Source organism: Vitis riparia, chromosome 17 (genome assembly GCF_004353265.1).
Source record: "Vitis riparia cultivar Riparia Gloire de Montpellier isolate 1030 chromosome 17, EGFV_Vit.rip_1.0, whole genome shotgun sequence".
In the NCBI taxonomy this organism is placed as follows: domain Eukaryota; kingdom Viridiplantae; phylum Streptophyta; class Magnoliopsida; order Vitales; family Vitaceae; genus Vitis; species Vitis riparia.
The window spans coordinates 8,517,436-8,535,857 of record NC_048447.1 but is presented as its reverse complement, the minus strand read 5'-3'; the positions used below and the strand labels follow the sequence as shown (position 1 = coordinate 8,535,857).

The 18,422-nt window shown below is 29.8% G+C and overlaps 1 protein-coding gene across 1 annotated transcript; it reads left to right on the top strand.

Annotated features, from left to right (window-relative positions):
* The first annotated feature begins 9,959 nt into the window (after nt 1-9,959).
* On the top strand, nt 9,960-11,942 carry LOC117904061. Its single transcript, XM_034816586.1, has 2 exons — nt 9,960-10,545; nt 10,690-11,942. Exons 1-2 carry the CDS (start codon nt 9,960-9,962, stop codon nt 11,940-11,942), a joined length of 1,839 nt encoding a protein of 612 aa, XP_034672477.1.
* Nucleotides 11,943-18,422: the final 6,480 nt, after the last annotated feature.

Below are 18,422 nucleotides of genomic sequence, written 5' to 3'. Positions count from 1 at the left end.
GTCTCAGAAAATGACTTACTTGAGGGATTATAAAACTTAAATCCTCTTAACCTTTTTGAATACCTAACAAAGTAGCAGCTTACTATTCTTAAGTCTAGTTTTCTTTCATTAAGCTTATATGGCCTAGCCTCAGTTGGACAATCCCAAACATGAAGATGCCTAATATTAGGATTCTTTCTAATCCATAGCTTATATGGGGATTTAGCTACTGCTTTGCTTGGAACTCGATTAAGGATATAAACTGCAATCTTTACGGCTTCTCCCCAAAGTGATTTTGGTAAAGAAGAATGATTTATCATACTTCTTACCATATCTTTCAGGGTTTGGGTTTGTCTCTCAGCTACACCATTTTGACCTAGTGTCCCTGGCATGGTGTATTGAGGAACAATGCCACATTCATGTAAGTATCTTGCAAAAGGTCTTAGACGTTGTTCACTTTATCCATCATATTTACCATGGCACTCACCTTCTGAGACTTCTCATGAATCAAGTATAGGCACCCATAACGAGAATAATCGTTTATAAGGGTAATAAAATGCTATTGACCATTCCAAGAAGTGATAGAGAATGAACCACAAATATTAGTATGAATTAATTCCAAGACACCTAAACTCCTGTTGGCACAAACTTTTCTAATGTTTGTTTACTTTTCCTTAATGCACTCAATGCATATTTTCAAATCTAAAAAATTAAGGGAATCAAGAATTCCTTCTGACACTAGTCTTTGAATCATTTGTTTAGAAATATGTCCTAAACGCTTGTACCACAACCAAGGTTTGAAAAATCGGGATATTTCACCAAAATATCATATATCCAAAGTGGCCGAAATGAAATTGGGCGCCGATTATCAGTTGGGCAAAAAATTGGGAAAAATCGACGAAATATCGTGATATTTTGGTTTTGGGCCGATATTTCAATGAAAAAATTAGAAGTCGCGCGTAGGAAGGACAACACGCAAAAAATGGCCAAAAAAATCCTCAATTTTTCTACAATTTTTTTTGCTGAAAAAACTCTATTTTTTTACAAAATATTTATCTTTTTTTTTTTTTTTTGAAAAAATCGTTGATTTTTAGTAATTTTCGAAAAAAACGACCAATTTTTTTTTAAAAAATATTTATCTTCTTTTTTGTTTTAAATTATTCATTTCTAATTTATCTTTTATTATAAATTTATATTATCTTTTTATTTTATATTATGATTTTATTTTTAACTACTTTTCTTATTTATCTCATTAATCTATTTTAAAATATCACTGTCACTTCAATTTTAAATATTTTTTATATTATCCTTTTAATTTTAAATATTTTTATTTTAAAATATTAAAAATATAATTTTATTCAAAAATTGTTGAAATATAAAAGCAATTAATGAAGTTATAATATTTTATAAATTAAAATTAATTTGATAAGATAAATTATTAATATAATTTTTAATAATTTAAATAATTTAAATAAATTAATGTTAATAGAGAAAATTGTAACTACAAATTTGTAATAAAATTTTAGAAACTAAATCTCAAATAAATTATTTTATGTAAATCAATTTAATTTTTTATTTAAAATGTAATAAAATATTTTTTAATAAAAGTTTTTTTTAATTTTTAAAATAAATGGATATGAATATTTTAAATAAATTTAAACTATTTTTCTAAAAAAATTGATAAATATTATCTTTAATCATATTTATGTCAATTATGTTTACAAAATAAATTTAATATGTATATTTTTTTTCTTCTTATTTTAATATTTTTTTGAAAGTTTTCTAAGCATTTTCATGAATTTTAAACCATTTTTATTCGATCGATATTTTTGTCAAAATATTCATTGATATTTTTTCCATATTTCTGATATATTCATAAAATTTAAGTACCGATATATATATGTGTTTACCGATATTTCAAACATTGGTCACAACAAGGAAGAATTCTTATAAGCTAATTAACGGTTTATATTACAATTACTTGCATCCAAGGATTCATAAATATGTGAGACATTAAGTTAATGTCATTAAGCACTAGAATGTTGTTTATATTGGTGGATATAATGAAGCATTGACTATAAAGTAAAATATTTCTAATTAATAATGATTTTATATCCTATATTATATAAATTCACTCATCTTCTCATATTTTTTTTAATAAAATTAAAAGGGAATTATGTAAAGATGGTCAATCCATAAAATATTGACAAATTCAAAACCCAAAAGAGCCACTTTCGTTGAAAGTACATTTTGGGGAAATTAATCCTTATTTTATGCACTAGAATAGTAACTTTATATATATTTTCCAAATTGTCCTTCAATTAGTTGGCAGCTTTCTTACTTTTTTTTTTCTTTCTTTTTTACTTTTTTTTCTTCTCATTTGAATGGCCAATTGGTGGGCCTCCCCGCAACCCATTCTCACATTCTCACCAAATTAAATTAAGTTTTATATTACAATTAAATAAATTAGATTTGGTTATTTTTAATTACTTTGATTTTAATTAATTTTGTAAAATAATTCTCATTTTTTTCCCTTTTTTTTAAATCTACTTAATTAAATAAACAAACTTTTTTAAAAGTACAATTCATTTATTAAGTATTTTTTTCATTTTCTTTATTAAAATTTTATTTTAACATCATATGTAATTAATGCATTAAAATAAACTAGTTTTTAATATAAAAATATACTCATCTATAATAATTAATAATCTAATAAATAAATAAATACTAATATTTTAAATAATATTGATTTCATATATATATATATATATATATATATATATATATATATATATATATATATATATATATATATATATATATATATATATATATATATATATAATATTTTATTTTGTTTTGCATTCAAAATATTTTTATATTTATAATATTTATATTATGGTCTCATTTTTTATATTTTATTTTAATTTTTTTAGAGAATATTAAACCTAAATTTAAAAAAAAAAAAAAAAAAAAAAAAAAAAAAAAAACACCATCCATATGTGTTGAAACTAAATTTTTTGTTTTTTTTATTAATAAAAACAAAAAAATAATATTAAAAAATATTAACTTACTTTAAATTTCATTAAAAAAAAATTAGTAATGATCATTCTTTAAGAATGTTTAATTTTAAAAGCAATATTTGAAGGTATGTAAAATTAAAATTTTAAATATAAATTCACAATTCCCATTATAATGAATTGATATTAAAAACAAAAAAAAAACTAGTTTTTTTGTTAAATATGTAAAAAAAATGTACATTTTTGTTTAATTAAAAATTTAAATCATTAAAATTGTTTTTATTTTAATAAATAATGTTTGTAAAAAGTACATTATGTATATTTTTTGACATATTATTTAATCATCGTTGTCAAAGTTATAGCAATGTAAATAAAAACTTAATAGTTAGTACATTTTGTTATTTACAATGGTACTTTTAGTTATTAAAGCTGTTACTTTTAGTTAAAAACAAGGTTACTTTCTTCGGTAGCATATTTGATATAAAGGCGCAAGTGGTGATAGATAATAAATAGGTTAGTATATCTTTTTATCTACATACTTTTAATTATTAGCATTGTTACTTTTAGGCAAAAACTATATTACTATCTCCCATGATAAGTTTGAGATAGAAATTAAAGTGGTAGTAGGTGATATAACAGTTAGATACATGGGTCCAATCAAGTGTACCTGTATGTCTTATATATATGACAACCCAACTTTAGTTAGTTGAAGGGCACTTTTGGAAACATGCACAAAGTTACTATTCTAGTGCATAAAATGAGAATGATTTTTCCCAAAATATACTTCTAGTGATTTTTGTGGGTTTTGAATTTGTCTAAATTTTATGGATTGAACATCTTTACATAATTCTTCCTAAAATTAACTAAAAATTTTGTTAGTTAACATCAACAATAAAATAAGAAATTTTAAAAATTAAAAATACAATTAAAACTCAAATACTTAAGAATTAAAGACAATTAAAACAAAAAAAAAATACAATTAAATATAAAAAACTTAAAATTGAAAAAATAAAATATTGACCCCATTATATTTCAAACTCTTCATACAATTTATATTTTCTATTAGTGTGATTTAGCTAAGTAAAAGTTAATATTTTATTTTTATATTTTTAACTTTAAAGTATTTTTAGTTTTACTTGTATTTTTAATTTTTTAATTTCTTATTTTATTGAATCTCAAATCAACTGTCACAAAAAATTATCAATTGGTATTATTAACCTACAAGTAAAAGGTTATTTTAGGAAATAATTATCTAAATTATGAAAAAATGCTTTTATTTTAATATATTTTTTAAATGGATAAAGATAAAAATGATTTATAAAAGTTGAGGTTCGTTTTTCCGTATTTTTTCAAATTAGTGAATCAAAACCCACTTTTCCCATAAAGATATGCAAGTTTAAAATTAATCAACCAAAATAAATTAATTTGTAATATAAAATAATAATAATAATAATAATAATAATATTAATAAATAAATAAATAAATAAATATAATACTTATAAATACTTTTAAAATAATATTTAATTTCAACATATAGAATGATATCTATTTGTACTAATATTTCTTTTATATTTATAGCAATCTTATTCTTTTTATACCATCATCCTACAATAGTTTCCACGTGTTTTTTTATATCGTACAAGATTTTCTATGTTTTTTTTGTTTTTCTTGTTTTCTTTTTTCTACAAAACTATTTGTTAAGATTTTAGTTATATTACTCTAAGATAATCATCCCAAGAGAGATGAATTGGTTGATAATCACTTTTTACAAATTTAAACTTGAAAGAATACAAATAACAATTACAAGCAATTATATAGTAAATATAATGAAAAAATAATTTTCATATAAAAACAATTTGCATATAAAATAAAAAGTGTAAGGAAGAGAGAAATGTAAATTCAAGATTTATAGTGGTTTAATGTAATCTCACCTGTATTCGCTCTCTTCTAACTTAACGGTGCTTACAATTTTCCTTGTGAGATCTCTCACTCTTGAATCCTCAAATAATACCTAATACTTAGTAAACCATAAATGATACCTCGTATTTAGATTTTTCCTGCAAGTGATACCCCTACAAGAAAAAATTTAATAAGGACAAAAATCCTAATTTACAATTTGACGAAATAAAAAAAAGGAAAATTAATGTTGAATGATAAACTAGGGTCATGTTTGGTTGACCAAATATAACATGAAATATGATAAAAAAAAAAAAAAAAGGATATTATATCATATCTCATGGTTGGTTGGTGATGAGATAGGATAGGTGATCTCCCCACTTATCATATCTTATGTTTAATCAAATATGATATAGAATAAATGATGAAATATATTATTATTATTATTATTGTTATTATTATTATTTTATCCTTTCTACATGGGATGAATTAATCTTACACTAAAATATGGGATATGCATATGCTATGTATTGTAAATTTATTTATTTATTTATCATTTTTTTATATACTTATTTTAAAAAATAATTTTTTTTACTATAAATTAAATTTATGGTTAAAGAAGAAAAACTTAAAAAATATATTTATAAAATAATATTAATATAAATATATAAATTATTTTTATATATTGAATAACATAATATAAAAAAAATTATTTACAAAGTTTAAATATTTTAATAAAAAATATTGTTAAATATAAGAGAAATTTCATTTTTCTAAATAGAAAATATTGGAATGTGATATAATTTTTATTTTAAACATTAAAAATAATATATATATTCCATATTATTTTTTATTCATTTAATAAATTAAATATAAACATAATATAACATATCTCATAAGATATGTTACCTTAAAATATCATATCCATATGATAAGTATATCCAAGGAAATCATAGAAATCATGTCCTACGATAAGTATTTCTTACTCATATCTTAGGATATACATATTATCCTATCCTATCTTATCCCACTTGTAACTTAAGATGAAATGCAAGTTTGAAAGCAAATGAACTCTGAAAACACTCCCCAAGGCTTAAATAATATTCAAGAATAATTTAAAACTTTTTTTTGAAATCTCAAACTAGCCATTAGACACAATTTGAGGTTGAGTAGTCCACAAACCGATCAAACCAACTACTAGCGGTTGAGGTTACCCGTTGCCCTACCAGCTTAACTAGTTGAATACATGTTACAAAAAAAAAAAAAAAGTGTCACAAGTGCACCTCAACCAATTGAGCTCAATAGGTTCTTTTTTGCCTCAATTGATTGCTTTGTAAAGTGCATAAAAAAAAAACCCTTGTTTGAAATCTAGAACCTTCGATAACTCGTATTTAACTTTACAAACTCTTTAAAACAACTTATAAAATATATGATCATCTTATTTATAATAGAATGAAATTGATTTAGGCATTTAGATTTTAGGTGCTTAAGTAAAAATAAAATGTATGATTGTGGACCCCGCATTTTGGCTTAATGTGTTTCCCACTTGAAGGCGAGCTCGATTTTTTATTTGAAAAAATTGATTTTATTTATAAAATCAAAGATAACTTGGAGTCGCCACTTATTTTTGTTTTATTTTTAAAGGGTAAACAAAATAAGAAAGAAAAACCCTAAGTGTGACTCCTTATTTTGGAAAAGGCTATCTGCGAAAAACCGAATCGGGTTCGGTGATCAGGTTACTTATCGGGAAAGTATGGTAAAGACCGTAGCACCCCTTTAAGTCCCTAAAGTCGGGTCTCTACTAACAAAATAAAGCAATCGTGACAATGGATGGGTAAATCCATGAGTACCCAGAATAAATCATGCACACGTGAGAATCAAAATATGCTTAGACAATGACCAGAGTGAAAATAGGTGCATACCTGGACAACGAGCCACCATGCGCTAGCAAGAGAGAGGTTAGTGCACAATTAATGAATAATTTCGAGCATGTCATAGAGCAGAATAAGATCAACCATGCATGACAATTAAATTAATCAATCAATCAATTTATAAAGTCATATATGTCGGGCCTCCACCAAAGCCCGTTTATTTTGCATGAATTAATTCCATAAACTCCATTGTTCGGAATTACGGGATTGAATCTATGCTTATTTTAAAACATTTAAAACAAGACAAAAGAGTTGTGAAAATTGCTTGCTAGAAAGAAAGACAACAGCAAAATTTTATTAGAAATGGGACTCTTGGGTGATCTTAAAAACTCTAAGGATGATAGATAGGATGATTTGAAATGGTTTAAAAAAAAAGAAGTTATAAAACGAGGATCCGGACATGTCCAACGGGGGAAGTTGAATCGCCTTCTTCTCCCATCTGACGTCAGGCGTCGGATGTGAGATATCCGGAGAAGGCAGAACGTCGGCCAGACAAAATTCCGGATGCAAGGCATCCGGATAAGGTGGAATGACGGCGGGACAGGGGTTCCGGATGTGAGACATCCGGATAAGGGAATGGCGGTCTAACAGAAATCTCTCTCTCTCTCTCTCTCTCTCTCTCTCTCTCTCTCTCTCTCTCTCTCTCTCTCTCTTTCTCTCTTTCTCTCTCTCTCTCCCCCCCTCCCCCCCACCGGGTGGAATGACGGGGGAGCAGAATTCCGGATGTGAGACATCCGGAGAAGGTGGGACGTGGCCGGATAAGGTTCTGGATGTGAGACATTCGGATAAGGTGGGGCTGGCCGGATAGGATTCCAAACGTGAGACATCCGGATAAAGTGGTGGGGTGTTGGCCGGATAGGATTCCGGACGTGAGACATCCGGATAAGGAATGAGAGGAAAACGGGTGTGGTGGAGGAAGCTTGATTCCTGCAAGCTTGAGTGAGGAAATGGGTATGACGACCTAGAGAGAGGTGGATAGATGTACGATAGGTAGGGTGGATAAGGAAAAAGAAAACATGAGGATGAGATGACGACGCGCCTGCATGAGAATAGAGATTGGGGTCATGCAGAGTGAAAACATGTGCATGGACGTAAACACAAGGGGCAGGCCACCAGCAGACATGCCTCCACGTCTAGCCGACGAATATACCTGGTAGCATGTAACCTCGGGTGCTTGCTGACTGTGAAAGCTTGGAGAAAACTGAAACGACCTGTTCTCCTCATCATTGAAAACCCAGATTCTAGCCACAAGGTTAAGAGCCTTGAAGCTTCACAGAAAGCAGTTGGGCCTCTGGAGCCTTGAGCATGCACTCAGGGAGGAAAAGAAAGCAAAGAGATACGGGATAGCAACAAAAAGAAAAACATGAAGACTTTAACCAGCGTATCGGACCCATTTCATCATTTCATCCATGAGTCCAACATGCAGTGAGTTAAGATGGAAAAATACTCGTCAGAATAGGGCATAAAACACAGCAAACTCTTCTAACATTCAATCAATAATCACCAGAACAAAACAACCCCAACAAGTAGAAATGAAAAATCACTAAGAATCAGACCTAGACAGTTTGATAAAAATGGAAAATATAAAAAAGAACAAACGGTCATACTTGGAAGTCTCCCTTCTCAGCTCTGAGTCCTGGACCTCCCCCAGCAACTCTACCCTCCTCTGTTCTTCGCTTCCTCTTCAAGTTCCCCGCATTCTTTTTCCTCCTCCCCTAGAAAAACTCTCCTCAGAGAAAACTCCTCCCTTTTTCTTTCCTCCTTTTCCCGGTGTCTTCTTTTTTTTCTTCTCGGGCTACCTTCTTCCGCAAGCCACTCTTCTCTTTTTTCTCTATTCATTAGTCAGCAAGCATGGCTTGCCCAACCACTACAATGTTGTCCCCTCAAACGATTTCTACAGCAGGAGTTTACAGCCAAAGTAGTATTTCTTTGGAAAAAAAAAACCCAAACTAATCCAGTTTTCAAACTATTTGCCAAAATACTCTTTTGAATCCACATCAGCAATCCACGCCAACAAGCCATCTTCGTCAAACTTGTTTTTTTACTTTGGAGACCCAATTTTTTCCCGAAATCAACAATCCAGAAAGTATTCTCTTCTCTGCGGCTCCACCATTTGCGGCTCCATTTTCTCTCCTCACCGGCTGCGACTCCCACCAGTGGCTTCCACCAGCAGCTAGGTAAATTTTTTTCGGGTTCATGAGTTTTTTCCCACTCATTTTCCTTAGCTTTCTCACCAACCAAACAGAGGAAAACAAGTTGTTTTGAAAATTTTAAAAATCTCAAGTTGTTTTCAATTTCATAGCTATCCAAAAAACTTGAAAAACCCTTTCCTCCACCTTGTATTCCTCTTATCCTGGAACCCGAAAAACCCTAACCTTTGTTTATTTGTTATTTGATTGTTGTTAATAACATACCCTATTATTGTTATTTGTTATTTCATTACAAATTGATGTTATTAGTAATGTTTTATATTGTGTAATTTTGTGGTTAAAAATTAAATTGATTTGATTTTTTTGGCTTCTTCTATAGGTAAACTATGTCTAATTTATCGATGGCAATAGTTTGTTTTTGTAATGGGAAAATAGTGAGAACACAGACCGATGTTGATTATGTTGGGGATAGAGTTGTGGTTGAACCTATTGATGTGCCTCTTGGGACAACATATGAACAACTGTTGGAAATGATATACTCGGTCACTAACATCAATAAAGAACATTTTCGATTAATACTTAGTTGTAAGTATCCTATGAAAAAAGGGAATAAATTTCAACCTTGCCCAGTAAAGAATGATAGTGGTGTAGCTCGAATGTTAGAAATGCATAACAGATTTGGGATGGATGAAGTTGAGTTATTTGTTGAACAAGTACCTATTGACTTACAAATGAATTCGCCAATTGGTAATTGCATGCCTTTATTACTTGGTGAAAATGATGGTACTAGTAATGTTCAAAATCCATTTACTTTTGAGCATAGATCAGAAGAGGATGAGGAAGACGAAGAATGAAGACAATGTGATGATGACAGTGTAGGAGCCGAGGATGTTCATAATGATGATAATCAAGATAGGGAAGGTAGCTCGTCTTTTTTAGCTGTTCGTGAGGCAATTGAAAGAGAACAAATGAGATATGTGGCTATGGATAGGGAAGGATGTAACTTGTCAAACAATCCAGATACAGAGGATTTAGATGACCCAATTGAATTATCTCCAATGCAATATCATTTGGCATCATCACCACAGTTTGAAAATGTTGAAAACATTGGTCATGTTGTGTCAAGTGAATGGACCCCATGGGGAAACACTCTTATGGGACATCCAACTGGAGAGTTCATAGTTGGACAAATATTTAATTCCAAAGGAGATTTGCAACATGATGTAAAGATGTACTCTATTAATTCGCACCAAGAGTATATCGTTTTGTCATCCACAAAGAAATTGTTGGTCCTAAGATGCAAGAAAGCTGAACAATCTCAATGTCCTTGGAGACTACGTGCTACAGTTGTTAAAGGGACATCTTTATTTGAGATCAACAAATATAGTGGCCCACACACATGTGTCAATCCTTGCATGAACCAAGATCATCATCAGTTAGACTCAAACCTGATAGCCGCCCATATAGAGGGAATGATTAAGACACAATTCACACTTTCAGTGGCTGCCATTCAAGCGAGTGTTGTAGAAAGATTCGAGTACCATATCTCATACACTAAGGCTTCGAAAGGCAAGTGTAAAGCATTAACTAATTTGTTTGGTGATTTCTATAAATCATACGCTAAACTGCCACATTTTTTTGGTGCCTTAGAGCAAGCCAATCCAGGATGTGTTGTAATTTCTAAAACATTCCCAGGAAATATGTGAAATGAAGAGGTATTTCAGCGAGTCTTTTGGGCATTTCATCCTTCCATAGAGGGCTTCAAGCATTGTTGTCTTGTGTTAACTATTGATGATACACACTTGTATGGGAAGTATAAGGGCACTGTAATGATTGCCATGGGCTGTGATGGAAATAATCAATTGTTTCCTCTTGTTTTTGCATTAACTGAGGGTGAAAATGTTGATAGTTGGGGATGGTTTTTGGCATGTATTAGAAATCAAGTAACTCAAAGGAGGGGTCTTTGTGTTATCTCTGATCGTCATCCGGGCATTATGGCTGCGTTTGCTGATATTTATCTTGGTTGGTCTGAGCCAAATGCATATCATCGAATTTGTATGCGCCATCTTGCTAGCAACTTTATGACTCACTTTAAGGACAAATGCTTGAAACAACTTTTATGCAGAGCCGCCTTAGAAACTAAAGTAGAAAAATTCAACATGCATATGGAGACAATTGGGAGAATCAATCAAGACGCACTCAACTGGTTGGAGGCTATTCCCTTTGAGAAATGGGCATTATCACATGATGGAGGTCGACGATATGGCATAATGACTACAAACATGTCAGAAGTGTTCAATAGTGTGCTTAAAGGGGCACGAAGTTTCCCTATCACCGCATTTGTTCAATTGACATTCTATCGAGTTAATAGTTACTTTGCTATAAGAAGAGAACATGGTGCTAGTCGACTTGCTTCAGGTGAACAATACACTCCTTATGTTGATGCTAAGATTAATGCAAATGTTGTTAAGGCAGGTTCTCATGAGGTTGTTTTGTATGATCACTTCCAAGGATTGTTTCATGTGAAGGCCAGTAGGGGTAGTAAAAAGACATTATCTGGTGGAAAAACACATCGTGTTAACCTACGTGAGCATGGATGCACATGTGGCAAAACACTCATATATGGATTCCCATGTAGTCATATTCTAGCGGCATGTCATTTTCTTTCAATTGATTTTAGATCATTTGTTCAACATTATTACACTATACAATGGTACTTTAGCACTTGGGCACCACTGTTTAACCCCATACACAATGAGTACGAGTGGCCACCATATGTTGGTCCAGTTATTGTGTCTGCAGATTCAATGAAACGTGTGTCAGGTGGACAACCTAAATCTACTCGTTTGCACAATGAAATGGATGTTAGAGAATGTAAAACCTCAGTTACATGTGGTTTGTGCAAACAAAGTGGTCACAATCGTCGTTCTTGTCCAAATAAGAACATGGGTGTTGGGTCTTCATGATGGGTGCTAGGCTTTGGATGTTGATATTATGTTATTTGTATTTTGGACAATACTTATGTTATAAGAGAGACTTTGCATGCACTCCAGATAGGCGTTACCGAAGGATCTGGACATGCCTATCCGGAGAAGTTGGAACGTCGGCCGGACAGGCACCGGATGTGAGATATCCGGAAAGGTGGAATGTCGGCCGGACAGAATGGCGGCTGTGAGACATCCGGATAAAGTGGAACGCTGGCCGGACAGAATTCCGGATATGAGATATCCGGGTGGAATGAGGAATTCCCGTCCGGGTGGAATGAGGGATTCCCGTCCGGGTGGAATGAAGGATTTCCGTCCGGGCATAATGAGCGATGTTATGTTAGGTTATATAAAGTGTTAATTCAAATTAGTGATGTTATGTTATTCACATGTTTCCTTGATAATTTAAACAAATAAAACTCAAATGCATCCTAAAGTCTAAATGAAAGAAATTCTAACTAAATAAATTATTACAATCATTACCTATTTTTCTTTCATATAATTAAAAAATTATACATTTTAACCAAGACATAAGTTCAAAACATACTTAATAATAAATAACCTAAAATCATAATCATTGGTATTAATTTTCATATGAAAATATAAAATTTTAAAATAATATAAACAATTTCTTTAGTTATTTTAAAATTTTAAAATAATATGAATAAATAATTTTCTTTAGTTCATATGTGAAAATATTTGTAAAACAAATAAATATTTGTGAAAATTACAACATAAATTTTTGATAAAAAAATATTTTAAAAATAATATTAAAATTACAACACCATTAAAATAGATGCGGATTGAAAATAATTGTAAAACCACAGTTACTAACTGTGGTTTTACAATTTCCCTTAAAACCACAATTAGTAACTGTGGTTTTACAATTATTTTTAATCCACACCTGTTTTAATGGTATTGTAATTTTAATATTATTTTAAAAATATTTTTAATCAAAACAACCATAAAGCCACAGTTAGTAACTGTAGTTTTACAATTATTTTCAATCTACATCTATTTTAATGGTGTTGTAATTTTAATATTATTTTTAAAATATTTTTTATCAAAATTACAATTATGTTGTAATTTTCACAAATATTTATTTGTTTTACAAATATTTTCACATATGAACTAAAGAAAATTATTTATTCATATTATTTTTAAATTTTAAAATAACTAAAGAAATTGTTTATATTATTTTAAAATTTTATATTTTCATATGAAAATTAATGCCAATGATTATGATTTTAGGTTATTTATTATTAAGTATGATTTGAACTTATGTCTTGGTTAAAATGTATAATTTTTTAATTATATGAAAGAAAAATAGGTAATGGTTGTAATAATTTATTTAGTTAGAATTTCTTTCATTTAGACTTAGGATGCATTTGAGTTTTATTTGTTTAAATTATCAAGGAAACATGTGAATAACATAACATCACTAATTTCAATTAACACATTATATAAGCTAACATAACATCGTTCATTATGCCCGGACGGAAATTCCTCATTCCACCCGGACGGGAATCCCTCATTCCACCCAGATATATCATATCCGGAATTCTGTCCGGCCAGCGTTCCACTTTATCTGGATGTCTCACAGCCGCCATTCTGTCCGGCCGACATTCCATCTCTCCGGATATCTCACATCCGGCGCTTGTCCGGCTGACGTTCCAACTTCTCCGAATAGGCATGTCCGGATCTGGATTGTTTGACAAGTTACATCATTCCCCATCCACAATCACATATCTCATTTGTTCTCTTTCAATTTCTTCACGAACAGCTAAAAAAGGTGAGCTACCTTCCCTATCTTGATTATCATCATTTTGAACATCCTCGACTCCTACACTGTCATCATCACATTGTCTTCATTCTTCGTCTTCCTCATCCTCTTTTGATCTATGCTCAAAAGTAAATGGATTTTGAACATTACTAGTACCATCATTTTCACCAAGTAATAAAGGCATGCAATTACCAATTGGCGAATTCATTTGTAAGTCAATAGGTACTTGTTCGACAAATAACTCAACTTCATCCATCCCAAATCTGTTATGCATTTCTAACATTCGAGCTACACCACTATCATTCTTTACTGGGCAAGGTTGGAATTTATTCCCTTTTTTCATAGGATACTTACAACTAAGTATTAATCGAAAATGTTCTTTATTGATGTCAATGACCGAGTATATCATTTCCAATAGTTGTTTATATGTTGTCCCAAGAGGCACATCAATAGGTTCAATCACAACTCTATCCCCAACAGAATCAACATCGGTCTGTGTTCTCACCATTTTCCCATTACAAAAACAAACTATTGTCACCGATAAATTAGACATAGTTTACCTATAGAAGAAGCCAAAAAAATCAAATCAATTTAATTTTTAACCACAAAATTACACAATATAAAACATTACTAATAACATCAATTTGTAATGAAATAACAAATAACAATAATAGGGTATGTTATTAACAACAATCAAATAACAAATAAACAAAGGTTAGGGTTTTTCAGGTTCCAGGATAAGAGGAATACAAGGTGGAGGAAAGGGTTTTTCAAGTTTTTTGGATAGCTATGAAATTGAAAACAACTTGAGATTTTTAAAATTTTCAAAACAACTTGTTTTCCTCTGTTTGGTTGGTGAGAAAGCTAAGGAAAATGAGTGGGAAAAAACTCATGAACCCGAAAAAAATTTACCTAGCTACTGGTGGGAGCCACTGGTGGGAGCCACTGGTGGGAGCCGCAGCCGGTGAGGAGAGAAAATGGAGCCGCAGATGGTGGAGCCGCAGAGAAGAGAATACTTTCTGGATTGTTGATTTTGGGAAAAAATTGGGTCTCCAAAGTAAAAAAACAAGTTTGACGAAGATGGCTTGTTGACGTGGATTGCTGATGTGGATTCAAAAGAGTATTTTGGCAAATAGTTTGAAAACTGGATTAGTTTGGGTTTTTTTTCCAAAGAAATACTGCTTTAGCTGTAAACTCCTACAGCAGCCACCTTCCTGCACCATTACAATGCTGTCACCTCCCACGATCTCTGCAGCAGCCACATTTTCTTCTCTCTCATCTGCACCTCCTGACGGTCTGCGGGACCCCCTCCAGAAAGTTCCTCCACGTGTCAAAGTCTTACTGTAGCTTCAAAAAGCGAGGTTGATTCCTTATGGCCACTAAGGATGTGACACATGGCCCGCTGGGATAGTGACACCTGGCAAAATTGAGCTGTTGAAAAACGAACCCCAAATGGGGGTCTACAATGATGTTAATGCATCAACAACCTTACAAAGAGACCTAGAGAATAGGTTTTGTTTGATTTTCCCTTTGAAATGTTTTCCTATTTAATTTCTCTTTGGTTTGACATATATGTCATGACTCTTTTAGCAATCTTTTGGTCAAAACACGTTTAGGATAAATCATTAGTTTCAAACCTTATTTTGTTATCATCAAAATCAATATCAACCAAACCTTAATTTCATATTATTTTTTTATAAAAAAAATTGAAAACATTGTATATTATTCTCCATTTTCCAAACTCATTTTTTTGAAAATGAAAAAATATATATATTGTTCGAACGTATTTTCATATGCAATTTTGTTTTCTTTTTTTTAATGAAAACAAAAAACTAAAAATTATAAATAAATAAAACGCTTATATGCAATATTACTTGTAAAATAATATTTGATTTCACATTTCTATGATCATGTTTTATTTATATTAATACTTATTTTATTTTTGTTTTTCTTTATTGGAAGAACACACACGTAGGTGTCAATGCGTTCTCAAGTTGGGTTTGTGTCATACATTGGACAACAATGTTTAAATTTACTAAAAAACATTATTTGATCCAAATAACAGCCCTAGAGATAGTAATTTATGCCCGATAGAACACAATACCGACTTCTATAATTCCTTTAATAAATATATTAGACTCATTTAATAAATTAATTGGTTTAGATGATATGGAATTGACATAAATAACCTAATAACACTACTTTACACTATTATTAATAATAATTGGTTTAAATTTTTAAAGATTTTATATTTATAAAATATTATTTCAAAATATTTTTTTATTATTGTAAGTTTTAATTTATAACCTAATAACAATTAACAAGTAGGGTGGCAATAGGCAAGGGGAGAACATGTAGCAACTTGCCTAAATCTCATATTTCCCACGTGGTCTGTCGATCAAGCCAACGATTCCCTTCTCAAAGTAATAGAGAGAGTCTTTTTCATTTTCCAATATGTAGCTCCACGAGCTAGGAGCGCATCATCAAGGCAAGGCCAATACGAATATAAGATTATCATCATAACCATTTTCTTGTTTCTTATGTTACATTATATATGAATTGTTACAAATAATCTTTTAACATAATTTCAATCCATTAAACTCATTAAACCTATTAATATCATTACAAACCATTTAACATATTTAAAATTTTAAAAATTATTTTTTTAGGTGCTTTAAATTTTAAGTTTTAATTTTTTTAAAATCTTAATTATTTTAATTATTCAATTTCAATTATGATCTATTTAGTAATATGGAAAATAAATTAAAATTTTAATTTTATTTAATATTTTTATAATAAATTTTTTTAATCTATATAATTAAATATTACTTTAGTTAGTCATTTAATTTTTTTAACTATATAATATTTATAATTAAAAAAATACGCTTACTTTTTGTAATTTTTAAATATATAAAATTAATGGATTCATATGGGTTAAACCGATCATAAATTGAGTTATAAATTATGTCATTTTAATACAAGAAAAGTAATCAGATTAAAGGAATTAAGTATTTAAACTTGAACATGATGGGTTATATGGGACCAATTATGACACAACAGTGAAACCTAATCCCAACCCAATAAATTTTGTATCATTTTTTAATTGTATTATCATGTGGTGTAAAAAAAAAAAAAAACAGAAGAAGAAGAAGAAGAAGAAAGAAACCCAAAAATGATGTGCATGCAAGGGAACTTAACCTTCTCATGGAGACAAATTTGAACCATTAACCTAAACCTCAACTCGAGTCCAATCCAATCTTATGATATTGGGGCATAGGTTGATTGTTTAAACTCAAACCTACCTTTAACAATTAAAGCATGAAAACTCCAAAAATAATACACATGAGATGAGATAAAAGATGTAAAAACAATATGCATAGGTTGACCAAGGAATGGAAACATTTACGAAAAAAGAGGATTAATTTTATTCACACCCTTGAAGTTTAGTATGAATACATTAAGTCATCATTAATTTCACATTTTGTCGAGTAGCATTCTTATATATGTATTTCATATGTAAAATTCATTTTTTATAAAACTATTCAACACACAATTGAAACCAATTGTGACCAGGTATATTTACAACAAATCTCGTGGTCGGACTAAAATTAACCCTACAAAAGAAATAAATAAAGGAGATATGACTTACATTACCATTTAGTTAAGCTTTGTATCATTTTTAACTAATAAACCTAATTATATTTATTCAAAATTAGGGTTGGGCTTAGTGTAAGAGTTAAGTTACTAGTCTCATCTTAACACAAAACCAAAGCATCCAACCTTAGCCATTTACATGCCTAGATTAATCCCTCACTTTATTCTCATTTCTTTTCTATTCTCATTTCTTTTCCCGTCTTCTTTCAAGTTGAATGCGGTGTTTGGTAAAACCTAATATTTATTACTTAATAACTTAAGTTGAATTTAAGTTGTTAACTTAAAACTTATGATTTAATTTTTATTTTAAATATTAAGATTGTTTTATAAAATTCACTTAAAACATATTTTAAATCATTAAATTAACATATTTATCCTTATAAATTATAACTAAAATAAAGGAAATTGAATAACATTAGAGATAGAGTAACAAAAGATATCATAAAAGTAATTAGACCAAATGAAGGTAAAAAAATAAAATAAAGATGTAAACTTAATAATAAATTAATTGTTTTTATTTATTACTTAAAATTATTTGACTTTTAAGTTATATCATTAAGTTATTTTGTCAAACATATATAATTTACTTAATAATGTAAATTAAGTTATCAAGTCACTTTAAGTTAATCTACCAATCACACTAAGAGAAAAACAAAAATAACATGATTTGTTTATGACAATTTTTATCCAATAATACCATCTATTAGAATTTATAAAACCTTTACATCAAATTTTTTTTTATCTTTACACAGGTAGATATGATAATTACTTAGTTATATGCTAAGTACAGTCCTCATAAGAAGAAAAATTAATTTTAATTTTAATTTTCGAAAACTTATCTGATTGGGTAACTTTAAGAATGGTTTCAGAAAATGGAAAAAGTAATCCATTTTTTGTAATGGACTAAGTTCAAATTAAAATCAAATATGAAGAGGAGCCCAGATGAGTCTTACAGCAAGAAGTTTTAGAGACATGAGCTTTACTTTTCAACCGCAGAGATGGTGGAGAGGCAAAGGGATCAAGCA